The 12,045-nt window shown below is 33.1% G+C and overlaps 1 protein-coding gene across 2 annotated transcripts; it reads right to left on the bottom strand.

Annotated features, from left to right (window-relative positions):
* Positions 1-81: 81 nt before the first annotated feature.
* Positions 82-11,014, bottom strand: LOC131937812 (glutamic acid-rich protein). 2 transcript variants are annotated; one of them, XM_059295455.1, is made up of 14 exons: positions 10,947-11,014; positions 8,201-8,259; positions 7,602-7,942; positions 6,576-6,666; positions 5,043-5,104; positions 4,711-4,919; positions 4,423-4,510; positions 4,212-4,316; positions 3,662-3,742; positions 3,483-3,557; positions 3,061-3,124; positions 2,851-2,972; positions 1,604-2,015; positions 82-1,471 (listed from the first exon to the last, which is right to left on the bottom strand). In XM_059295455.1, the coding sequence occupies exons 2-14, from the start codon at positions 8,247-8,249 to the stop codon at positions 1,212-1,214; spliced, it is 1,959 nt and encodes a 652-aa protein (XP_059151438.1). In that variant the 5' UTR covers positions 8,250-8,259; positions 10,947-11,014; the 3' UTR covers positions 82-1,211. The 2 variants fall into 2 exon arrangements, with proteins under 2 accessions (XP_059151438.1, XP_059151440.1); XM_059295457.1 differs by having other exon boundaries at positions 7,602-7,939.
* Positions 11,015-12,045: the final 1,031 nt, after the last annotated feature.

The raw sequence follows: 12,045 nt of genomic DNA, 5'->3' as shown, positions 1-12,045 counted from the left end.
TTATGGGATAGATACCTGAATTACTTAATGACAAATTTGTTTGTTCAATAGTTTTTATTAGAAGCAAGTCAAACAAGGAGATATCTAACACCAGCTCTAAGGGTAAATAAACCTCAAGTGAAATTTTACATTCAGAAATTCTATAGAAGTCAATTTTTTTTTTGTACAAAAGATTTATTGTCACAAAGTAACAAAATTTTGTAGAGCTATTTTAGAATATTTTAATTAGAAAGTAAATGAACAAAGTATAAAATCTAATACTGGACAGTGCCACTGGACTGGGAGAACTGTTAACTCCCATCTTACACTTTATGTGCATCATTTACTTAAGTAACAACAACAAAGTTTACTAAGCAATTCTATACATTGTTTTAAAATAAATTACACCAACCTTTCCTAGTTATTTAACCAAATATAAAAAATGGAATACTGCTTAAAACATGCACATCAAGGATAAAATAAGTAGAAGCTGAATAATTTATAAAATTTCAAATTCAGTAGCTGTTAAATTAAAAAATATTTTTTAAATTAAAAACAATGTGCCTTAATTAAAAAGTTAATCAGAAACAATGAATGTAAACAAAAGGGGTGGAAAAAGCTAAACATAACGATCCCACACATCCTCCCCTGACTAATGGCTGTATCTGCTCTATCAACATCAACTAATGGTATCAAAGCTTACAAGTGAAAATTAAAACAAAGCAGTGGGTAGAGTCCAACAAAATGGATAAAATTGAAGTGAAGTACTTAAGTAAACAAATGTATAAACATTTGATATGAGCTATGAAATATTTACAGTGAATCATCTATTAACAGGGTTAAATTTTGATTTCAAATAAACCATGTTCAAGTGTCATCTGATATTAGGGCTAGAATTCATTTATTAAAGTTTAAAACTTAACAATAGCCTATTTCTGAACATTGATTATCAAGAACATAAAATACAACACACCTTTAAAAAGATCACTTGAAAAAAGTTTATAACCACCTAAAGAAAACATTTACAATGTTTAAAAAAAATTTGCACAAAAAAAATGAATTCATTACTAAAGCAAGTATTAAAGTAGATAATACATAAATTTGTTTGTGCTCTGCAATACCTGAAGGCATTATCCACATAATATTCTTTGTGTTTTATAGAGTAAGTTTTGAACAGGTGTCTGCAGTCAACTAGTGTATAAAAAATGATATAATTTATGAAGCGCCCCAATCTATTTCTTAGCTTTACCACGTCCACGGCCTCTCCTGGCAGTGCCACCCCCTCTACCTTTACCAGCAGGCTTGGTAGTCTCAACAGGTGTGGAAGTCAATTGACTAACATCCTCCTCTGTATTAGCAGTTACACTTTCCTCTTCTTTCTCCTCCCCTTCACCAGATAGATCCATGCATGGATCCTCATCTACCTTAGCTGGTTCCTCAGACTCCTTTAACTGTTCATCATCATCACTTGTTACTTCTGTGGTTGCTGGTGCTGAATTAAATTACCTCAGTGTAAGATCAAACACATATTTAAAACATGTTTTAAAGCTAGAAAATGTAAATAACAGAGACAGTTTAATGATAGAAAGAAAATATGTGGTATGAGTAGGCATGTGAAGAGTACCTTGGGTGCTAGATTGTTCCTGTTTTTGAAGTTCCAGGTGTGCTTCAGCTAGTTCTCCAGACATGTAGACAAAACTGGAATTAGCATTTGTGTCCTCAAGGAGAGAGTCACCTGTGGTAGCATTGTGGCTGGTGGAGCTTGGCTCATCATCATCCAACATCCCAAAGTCATCATCTTTAACTAAACCACCATCATCATCCTCATCTTCCAATGGAAGCTCATCGTCATAATCTTCGTCATCATCATCTTTATTTAAATCTTTATCACCATCTATTTCTTCTTTTAATTCCTGTTCAACAGCATCTCCCCCACTTTCCTTCAGAGCTTCCTCATTGGCTTTTTTCTCAGCCTCTGCAGCAGCTTCTTCAGCCCTTCTCTTTTCACGAGCAGCTATTTTTGCTTCAGTGGCCAACTAAGGGGAAAATTGGTAAATATAGTGACGGTTAAAAAAACAAACTTTAGCTGACAGTCATCTATCAGCAATTACATTTGGAAACATTTATTTTATTCATCAGGAGGCCCACATTCATTTTTGTATGGTTTGTATAATGTAAAAACATAGGTACTCCAAACTGATTTTTCTAATCCACCACACAATAATGTCTTTTTCCCATAGTACTTTTTATTTTAAGAATGTGGATAACTAGTATAAAATAAAGTGATTGAAAAACCATTTTTTATCAAACATGTAGCAAAACTTCAATATTTAAATTGTTTTAATTATATCTCAACATTTCCGAGGTCTAAATAGAATAGAACTTTCTGTTGTTTTTTTTTTTAAAATACCAGCTGATAGTGTTGGCAAAAAAGAAAAACATGCCTTTAATCGCACACATTAGTGTCGTTTAGTGTTTTAGCTATATTATTAAGCATTCAAATAATGTGCATTAATTTTAAATGAGACAAGAAGTCATTCACTCTTGACATATTACACTAATTATACAGTTTATACCTAAGATAGTAAACAAGTGCAAAAATTTAGAATAGGGTAGGAATAAAAACTGGTTTTAAGCTGCTAAAAAATGATACCATAGATATACAATTTTTTCATTTCTTTACCAGTAAAAAATCAACACTAAGAGCTTAAATTAAGCTTTAAAATGATACAATTTTAATGATACACTAATAATTTTGATCAGAGAAATAAGGTGAGGAAGAAAAGGAAGAAAGTAAAAACATTTAGCAAATCCTAATTTTCTTTACTTTGAGTACCTAATCCATACATTTTTAATTTAAAAAAAACCAACCTTGAACTTTTCATAATGTGTTTCACTTTGACAATGGGCTCCTTTTGCAGACTTTTCATTGTTATAAAATTTATGGCATAATTTACAGAAGAATCCAGTCACAGGAATAATGTAAGATAATCCTTCAAATAAATAAATGTCACTGTTAAGATACTGCCAAATCTTGAATAAAATTAGAAAGTATAAAATCAAACTAAACTGAATACATACCCACACAAGTTTCAGCATTGTATTCTGGTATTGTTAAATCCTCTTCATCTTCTTCTTTCTTTTTCTGAGAACATGGTTTAAAGCAATACTTCTATCATTGATAACTAAGACTACATTTAAAAAATCAATATTCCTAAAATATTGTATTAATGGCTCATAACTTACAACACAGATAATAAATTAGGAAACTAACGTTTTTGTGAATATCCAATATTATTGTCAATGACCAAAATTATACAGCTTTGAACGATTTCAATTTAATAGAAAAAAGTTTTTTGAATATTTTATGTTTATAACAGTACAGATAAAAGCTTCAGGTCTTTCTAAATGTTGTACTTTTTGCAAAAAAACTAGATATCTAAATTAAAAATATTCAATTTCTTTTGGTGAAACACTTGTCAACTTCAAAATAACAAACTCACTTTCTCTTTCTCCTTGAGCTTTCTCTCTTTCTCCTTCCTAGACCTGTCACGGGACGTGCTCCTCTTTCTGTGCTTCTAATAAAAACAAAATTTGTGTTAATCATCCCATTGATACTATTGTGATGTCACCAATTGGGAGTTTTAAAAAAGTTCACATTGCAATCAATACAAAATATTACCTCTCCTCTCCGGTCTCTGCTTCTACTCCTAGATCTGCCACGTTCTTTCTCATCTTTTTTCTTGCCATATTGCTCAGCATTCTAAAATATAAAAATAAAGAATCTAATATATAAAGATGAAATGGACTTTCACAGGCAAATAGAATGACGTCACACGATTCTATGAAGAAATAATGGTAATAAGTCAGAAGAAATAAAACTTATGAAAAGTACACACAAAGGATGTCATTAGTTGTAGATAAATAGAATTGATAGTCAAATGTTAAACAAAATAGACAAAGATAATAACATCATTGATAATGGATAATAAAGACACATCACCGCCGAATTTATTTGTCTAATATTAAAAGTGCTCATTTACCCCGGCAATGCCAGGCATATGCTGATTAATAAGCACACAAGTAATGCTAATTCTAGTGTTGTCCAATGTAGCAGGTGATGGATAGTTTTTTCATAGAGGCCAGTGCAGGGCCTGGCTGGGACAACTAGTAAACAATAAAATAATGTAATGTAATGCAAACTGGTCCTTGAATAAAGAATAATACCATACCTTCTTGTGCTCTTCTGTCTCCCTGTGCTCCAGAACTTCAGTGAAGTTGGTGAAGTCATGAACATTGCACCACCCACAACCTCTCTTCACTTGAAGCTGTCTTTGCTAAAGATCAACAGTTAAGTGATTACAATCCTGTTGCTTATGAGCACTGATAAAAAAACACCTAGAAAAGGTAAAGATGATCTAAACTGAAGGAAAAAATCTTTACCTTATGAATGTTTGAAAATCTGTGTCTTTCCCATGGAATTGTCAAACTATTGTTGCAAATCTTGCAGAAGTAGTTAGGGTCATAACTTCTGTGAATCAAATAGATGGATTTAAAAGTACTATTGCAGTGCTATCTAAAATAAAACAAACTGCTATGGCAAATGTATTGATAAAACACTTCATTTAAATTTTTTTAGAACTCTTTCAGCACACTTTAAAACTTTTTGAACAAATGTGTGAATATCATATAAAAACCCTTGTTAAGTCAAAAATTAATACAATTAGTTACCCTCCTCTCTTCCCTTCTATTTTTCGTAGATGCTCCTCTGCTTTCAGTCTACTCTTCAGCTGATTGCTCTTCATCTGATGCACTGTCAATACACTATTCATGCGCTGATTATGTTTGGTCCCATTTAGGTGACGACGAAAGCTTTCATCATCATATACAGATACATTGCATACATGACAATACAAGTTGCTGTCCTTGTCTTTTACCTCCTGTTATACAATTATTTTTAGGAATTAAAATACTAACATACATAATAATTTTTATAATATTAATGAAATATAGAGAACTACATACTGCAATGAACTAATACTGACTAGCACACCAATACTAACCTCATCTTCTGTAGGCTCAGCTGGATCATAGTCCTCTCCCCTACCCCTATTCCTATCTTTGTCTGAGAAGAAAAATTAAACATCTACTTAGTGGATTGTTAGCAAAAGTAACTGCTTCCACTTTTGAAATATGAAATATTTCAATATATTTAAGTCTAAAAGAAAAAACTTGGATACAATGTTGAAAGTTAAAAATGATTAGCAGGTCTGGTAATGATTCACTCCCACATTTAAACATCATTTGAACTATAAACAGTAGTCTCTGTTAATGCACAACTTTTCCTTTCTTCTGAAACTGGTACTTTGTCTACTAGTTGCCTTGTATGCAGGAAAAGTTTCTGGTCCACATTAGAGAACAAAATATAAGTCATAGCATTTGTAAATGCCGGTGAAGAAGTTCAAAGAAAAAAGAAAGAGTTGCATTTAACTTGAGCTAGACAAATATAAAAATGATTGCTTTTTGAGAAAATTCCATTAAGATGCACACAGGCGCACACACATGTAAAACTATCCATAAAATTTTGCCAGCAAACTATTGCTAGTGATTACACCAGTATTACAATTATTTTAAAAAAGAATAAGTAGTTTTTTTCGCTTTTAACAATGGACACCAACAAGGAGAGTCTTAAAAGGCCCATTAAATATTTCAAAAAAATCTTGTGTGGTGTTATTAAAAACAATGTGGTTAAAAGAACTTCTTTGTGAGGTTTTATTGGAGTTGAAAAAAGATTGGATGTATTTGTCATTTTAGTCTTTTCAAAAAAACCTAAAACATATTTTTTATTACTGAAATGTAAGTAAACATGGCATAACAAGATCATGTGGTTTAAAAAGTAAAATTTTATTATAGAAGATCTATCAAAAAGTTTTTGTACACCCAACCAATGTTTGCCTAAAGTAAAACTTAAGGCAAGGATATAATTTAGGCATGATGAAATAAAAAGAAATGTAGCCTTAAATGCAAAAATACATTTTAAAATTCTCTGCATTAGGAACTTTTAAAACAAATATTAAATTCTTAAATTATCAAATTTCAGGCTTTTCAGGCTTAAGTTTTTAAAATATTTTTTAAATGGCAGCTAAGAAGGCAAAGTTGATAAAATCACGATTTTAAACCATGTCAACAATAATGATGGAAAGATTTTCATCACCTCGTTGGATGTCCATTACATGCAATAGTAAATTTTGGAAAAAAAGCAACAAAATATATAAAAGCAAGCTTGGTGGCAAATATTTAAGATAGACATGAAAGACAACTCTTGGAGGTAAGCTTCCCAAAGTTTAATAATGATGAAATTTGAATACAATATTTGTTGCTTTCGTCCAAGCTATTTTCAACAAGCGTTGAAGATTATATTCATCCCACTTAAAAAGTGCTTATTGAAGGTTAGAAAAGGGCTGGAGGAATAAGGAAAGCAAAGTAGTTTAGAATAGAATAAAAAATTTTTAATGACAGCAGACAACCATCATTTGCTGCTGATGCTGACAATGTAGAAATTGCAGCAGTATTTCCGCAAGGAGAAAAGATTTTACCTGAATCCCAACGACTAGAATGATTTCTATCTCGACCCTCACCGCTCCTGTTGCTGTCGCGGCCTCGAGACCTATCCCGATCACCACCTCTCTGGAGATCCAAGGTTGAAGTGAAAAAAAAACAAGTGGTGGCGAATGAAGGGAAAGGTGATTTGAAGTAGTACAAACTTAGACAGCATACAAAATCTTAATCTCAACAGATGAGTATTTTGAATTGAAATGGGCCAATCTACACTGAAATGTACTAAAGTATTTTGAGGAGATTAAGATGGACTGAACAAATGGTGAAAAATGCATTTTATAAAGAACACTTTGAAATGCAACCTGAGAAGGTATTCAGCTGTACTATAAAATGAGCATGAATAAAAGCCTTGACAATCTGAGATGTGAAGTAACTACAAGCTACCGGTGGAACATTTGTAGCAGCTTCATATTACTACAATCAAAGTCAAGGACTTGTAAATACACCTGTTGATAACAAACCTACCTACAATATGGTTAATATCTTCAAAGTTCATCTTCAATAAATAACATACACACTTGAGAAGTATCCTTTAACTACTTAGCACTTAGTTCAAACTGTCCTTGAATTTGAACAGTTATTTAATGTTCCCAATTTTATTAAACGTACAATTATACTGGACCACATACATTAACAATTGAATTTAAAAAATAATTTATAAGCACATGTTTTTCAAAATATTTGAGTGTTGTTTCATAGAAATGCTAAATATTTATTACTGTCCAACTTATTTGAAAAAAAATTGTCAATTGTGAAATGAGTTTTTTTAAAGAATTATTTATGGCCAACAACACTTGCTTTGTAGCTATTGCCTTTATAAGGAAACTCTTACACTACGGCTGAAAGATGATGTAAACGTGTATTTTTTTATCCTGAGAAAATGTAATGCAGCTTAAAACTTTTAGAAACAAATAGGTAATCAATATTTGATTTTTGAAAAAAAAAAATTATTAGTGATTTTTTTTAGATCAAAGTGTAAACAAGCTAACATGTTATTGGCTCACCCCAGTAGAATCTCTGCGTCTTCTTTTGAAGTCTAAATCTCTGCCCTGTCCTCCTACACGTTTCCTATCATTCCTCATGCCTCCCATGTTGCCTCCCATACCTCCTCCATAACCCATTCCTTGCTGTTGCTGTAGAAACTGCATATTTCCCATGGCTCCAGCTAAGGCCCCTATTGCTCCTAGCTCACCACCTCCTCCACCAAAACCTCCAGCACCACCTAGAGCTGCTTGTTGATGCAGTAACTGTTGAGCAAGCATCAGCTGGTTCATTTGACTGTTGACCATAGGTTCATACATTGCATTACCAAAACCTGGTCCTTCCCCAAGGAGTCCATCACCTGCTACATTGGACAACACTAGAGTTAGCATTACTTTAAATCACACATTAGCAAATACTAAAACATTCAACAATTAAAACATTAGATAGACATCTTGACAGAATACTAAGTTAAGAATGTCTTAAGTCAATAGACGATGTAAAAAACATTTTTTTTTAAATAAATTTTCAAATGATGTTTAAAGTTAGTTTTCTCTCTATAGATTATTTTTCTTAAAAATAGATATATAGCAATAAACGTTTTATTCATGTTACACAATACCTCCATAGTTAGGACGTCTGTCTCTACCACCATGTCTTTGTCTATTCATGTTTTAAACTCTAGAAAGAAAATAAAAACATACACACTTATTCATTTTCTATTAGTGATACAACAACAGGATAGTTTAAATTGACATGCTAAAAAATGGTTAACAGCTTTGTGCGCTTTATGTGTGAACAATTTTGTTCATATAGGCACCTATGCATTTTGTATTTAACTGAACACTGGGAAAGTATTTTTAGTATTGCTCGCTAATCTGTAGGCGGGGCTCGGTTGCTAACAATATGGCGTCCACACCGGACGCATGACTTCCAATGATTTTTTCAGCAAAATTCCGATGACAGTAGAATTACTTTTCAAAATGTTTACCACTAGGAAAATGTCAGTCATTTCATGTTAAACCAACGGTCTTTAAAAAAAGACTCCATTTAAAAACTCAAACTAAGATCTAGATCTATAGAGAACCTACTTAAAGTAGAATTAGACTAGATCTAGTAGAAAAAGGTCATTCCTGTTTGTAGAGTGTGCTCTATTTGACAGTGACTTGAGTGACTCAGTAATCGTGGTTTTTTTTTTGGCCGCATTTGCGCGGTTCGCTCCGCGTTACGCGTAAGGCCGCCTTTGCGCAGTTCGCTCCGCGTTACGCTTAATATTTACCCTAGGTGGCACGCGATCTAAAAAAAAACGATTTTTTTTTTTTTTTGTGGTAACAATTTAATGTTGACATAGATCTAGATCGAGTTTAAGTGTATTTATATTATTTCAACACCTAAGAGTCTAGATATAGTACTTGTAAAAAAAAAGCAGTACAGTGTAGTGTCAAGGAAAGTTTGTGAGGTTAGATGGGCCAGATGATAGTCCTAGACTCTAGCAGCAACCTAGTTAAATCAAACTGTCCTTTAACCTTTAGGCCTAGCTAACTAGCATGCGTGATAGTAGATCTAAGTCTATATTATTTATCCTATGTGAACTCAAAAAAAATATTTCAATTTGCTTGAGGGGAGAGGGGGTGGGGGGGGGGGGGTGGGAGGAAGAGAGAAGTGAAGACAGACGATCTCGTGTGAACGTCTATGACGTATGCTTTAGGCCTGCTGAACTCAGTGACCTCGCGACCGTGGGCCGTGGTGGGATTTTCCCACTCACTGGATAGTAAACGTAAGGCAAGCAATCACGCCAGTGACGATGGTTGGAATTTTATTAAAAAAAAAGAATCATAGTCTACGTCATATTTTCAACATAAAAAAAAAATGTAAAAAAAAAAAAAAAAACTAGCTAACCCCGGGTTCGAACTCTGAACTTCGGTCTATGAACTTCAAACTACAGCTGACACACTGTTGACTCAACCACAGCGGATGTGGTGTAGAATTAAAAAATAAGCATTTTTACTTTCTCGTATATACGTAGTATAGAGAAAGTATTGTAATCGTGCAAAAAAAAAAAATCGAGATTTTTACAAATCTCGACGTTTTACACCTCACTGATACGGAAAAACATAATTTTGCAATCTTGTCCGTATGTCTGTGTGTGTGTGTGTCTGTGTGTGTGTCTGTCCGTGTGTAAACACGATAACTTGAGTACCGTTACAGCTAGGTTGATGAAATTTCATATATAAGTATTTTATCAAAATCGTAGATCCGTATCAACTTTTGAGCGATTTCCGATAACCGGAAGTGGTACTTTTCCTACTTTGAATTTTTTAAAAGCCTATAACTTGAGTACTATTTCAGATAGATAAATGAAATTTCACATGTAAGAAAAAGATCTAATTCTCTACCTTCTGTTAAATTTTGAGTAATTTCCGTTGACTGGAAGTAGTAATTTACGCTACTTCCGATTTCTCAAAAAACTAATGTAAATTTTTAAAGTACTAATAATATTGCGCACTATTATACGCGTTTTTATTCGGCGTTTGCTTGGTGCGCAATGTTTTTTTTTATGAGATTCTATTCTATTTTTAAAAGTTTAAGTATTTAAAATGGATTAAAAATCATAACTATATCCCCAGTTACCATCCCCTGTTGTTTTATATAAGAATATTCGAGAAAGTTTAGGGGAGATCACTACCGGTTTATTAATTTCAAGATGGCAAATCAAACCTGCGAGACGCGTAGTCTATTCTTTAGGGGCCACGCTTTGCGAGACGCGTAGTCACTTCGTTTTTTTTTCTCAAGGACATGTCCCTTCTAGATCTATATCATGTATTTAGACCTAGAAAGTATATAAATCTAGATAGTACTATTTAGATCTACAGTTGAAACTTGAAGAAAGCTCTGCAAGACAAAAAAATAAGATAAACACTTTCATTAAGTTACAATTATACAGCTGAGCAGGGCATAGGCTCCTAGTTCGTGAATTATATCTATTTTCTAGATCTATTATCTAGAATCTCTAGATCTCGAAGTCTTGACTAGAATAGATGTCTGGACATTGAATGCCTTGGCTTTGGTAAATTATTATTAGGCTAGGCAAAAACTAAACAGTGAGTGAGGGAAGCACTAAAAACTCCTTCCTTGAATCCTTAGTGTCTCTCAAGAGTCAACTCAAAGTGAAAGAGTGACTCAAGAGTTCAAGACTCAAGAACTCTATGCCTTACTAACTATAATTCTATACTAGATCTAAATCTGTTTAATTAGACAATAGAGGTTATTATCCAATGATATATTAATATGGGAAGTTAAGATGCATGCAGTTTATGTATTTTGATTGTTGTTAAATAAATGTAAGTATAATTGACTGGGAACCTTACATTAAATTTTCCTTCCTTGTTGTAACGTGTCTGCCTAGCCAAACCTTGACATGCGCAGTCTGTCCGACGATTAACGCAAAATGAAAGCCCTATAAACGAAACAATGTTTTTATATTTAAAGTTTAATATAGATCTCTAGCTTGTTAACGATTTATAACGCGTTGTTTTATTTTGTTATCTTCTAATGCTGAATTATGACAATGTTTCTGTTCCGTAAAATAGGGACAAAGGGATCGATAAAGTGTGATATCGCTATTGGTAGGTAGGTCTACACTTAGGTATAGGGGCAAGGCAGGATGCAGAAAGAGGCCTAGGCCTGCTAAGTCTAAGTAATAAGTAATAAGTTTTAAATTATCGTGTCTCATTAAAGACCTCCAGTATGTCTACAATGATAATGAATCATCTTTGAATTCACATTTTAATCTATTTATTTTAAATAACATTAACATTAGGCCTACAAATATCAATATAAAAGGAAACATGCATCCGTATCTTTCACGAAGTAACGGTGTTAAATTTAATTTATTGCTTAAAGATAGTAGAAGCTCATTCTGTAATTGTTATTGTTTTACTAATTTTTATGTAAAACACTAAGAATTTCTTCCAGCCTACCAGCAGCCTCAAAATGTCGCCGAAGCATGAATTGTCAAAAGAGCCCCCCTATCTATAGACTATATATTTTATTAGCGGCCGCTCTTCCCCCCCCCCCCCCCTGTTAACATTTCCTGGACAGTGGAGCCTTTTACGGGAAAATAAAATTTAATAAAACCTTCAAAAGGAAGTATTGATGAAAAACTAAAAAATAATGAAGGTGAAATTGATGCGCCTATCCCGTGGTCGGCTTCTGTAGTTTTCTAAAATCTAAGGTAAACGAAATCGCCTATTTTAAAATGTTTTTTTTTTTTTTTTTGTTGCTGCCTACCTCATTGTTGGTTAACAAGGGCGCTCATCTTAGGTCGGCGTTTGTACCCCATATGCCTACTATATACATTGTTGGTTAATGAAGGTGCTCCTCCTTGGATAAATCGCTGATGGCAATGATGATAGTTTTAGTTATAGGCCCTATAAACTATAAATAGTGGTGCATTATTATATATTT

This window comes from Physella acuta, unplaced genomic scaffold (assembly GCF_028476545.2).
Source record: "Physella acuta isolate Inbredline_101_S28 unplaced genomic scaffold, ASM2847654v3 ptg000223l, whole genome shotgun sequence".
Taxonomy (NCBI): Eukaryota; Metazoa; Mollusca; class Gastropoda; family Physidae; genus Physella; species Physella acuta.
The sequence above is the reverse complement of the archived record's forward strand: the minus strand, read 5'-3'. Positions and strand labels throughout refer to the sequence as shown.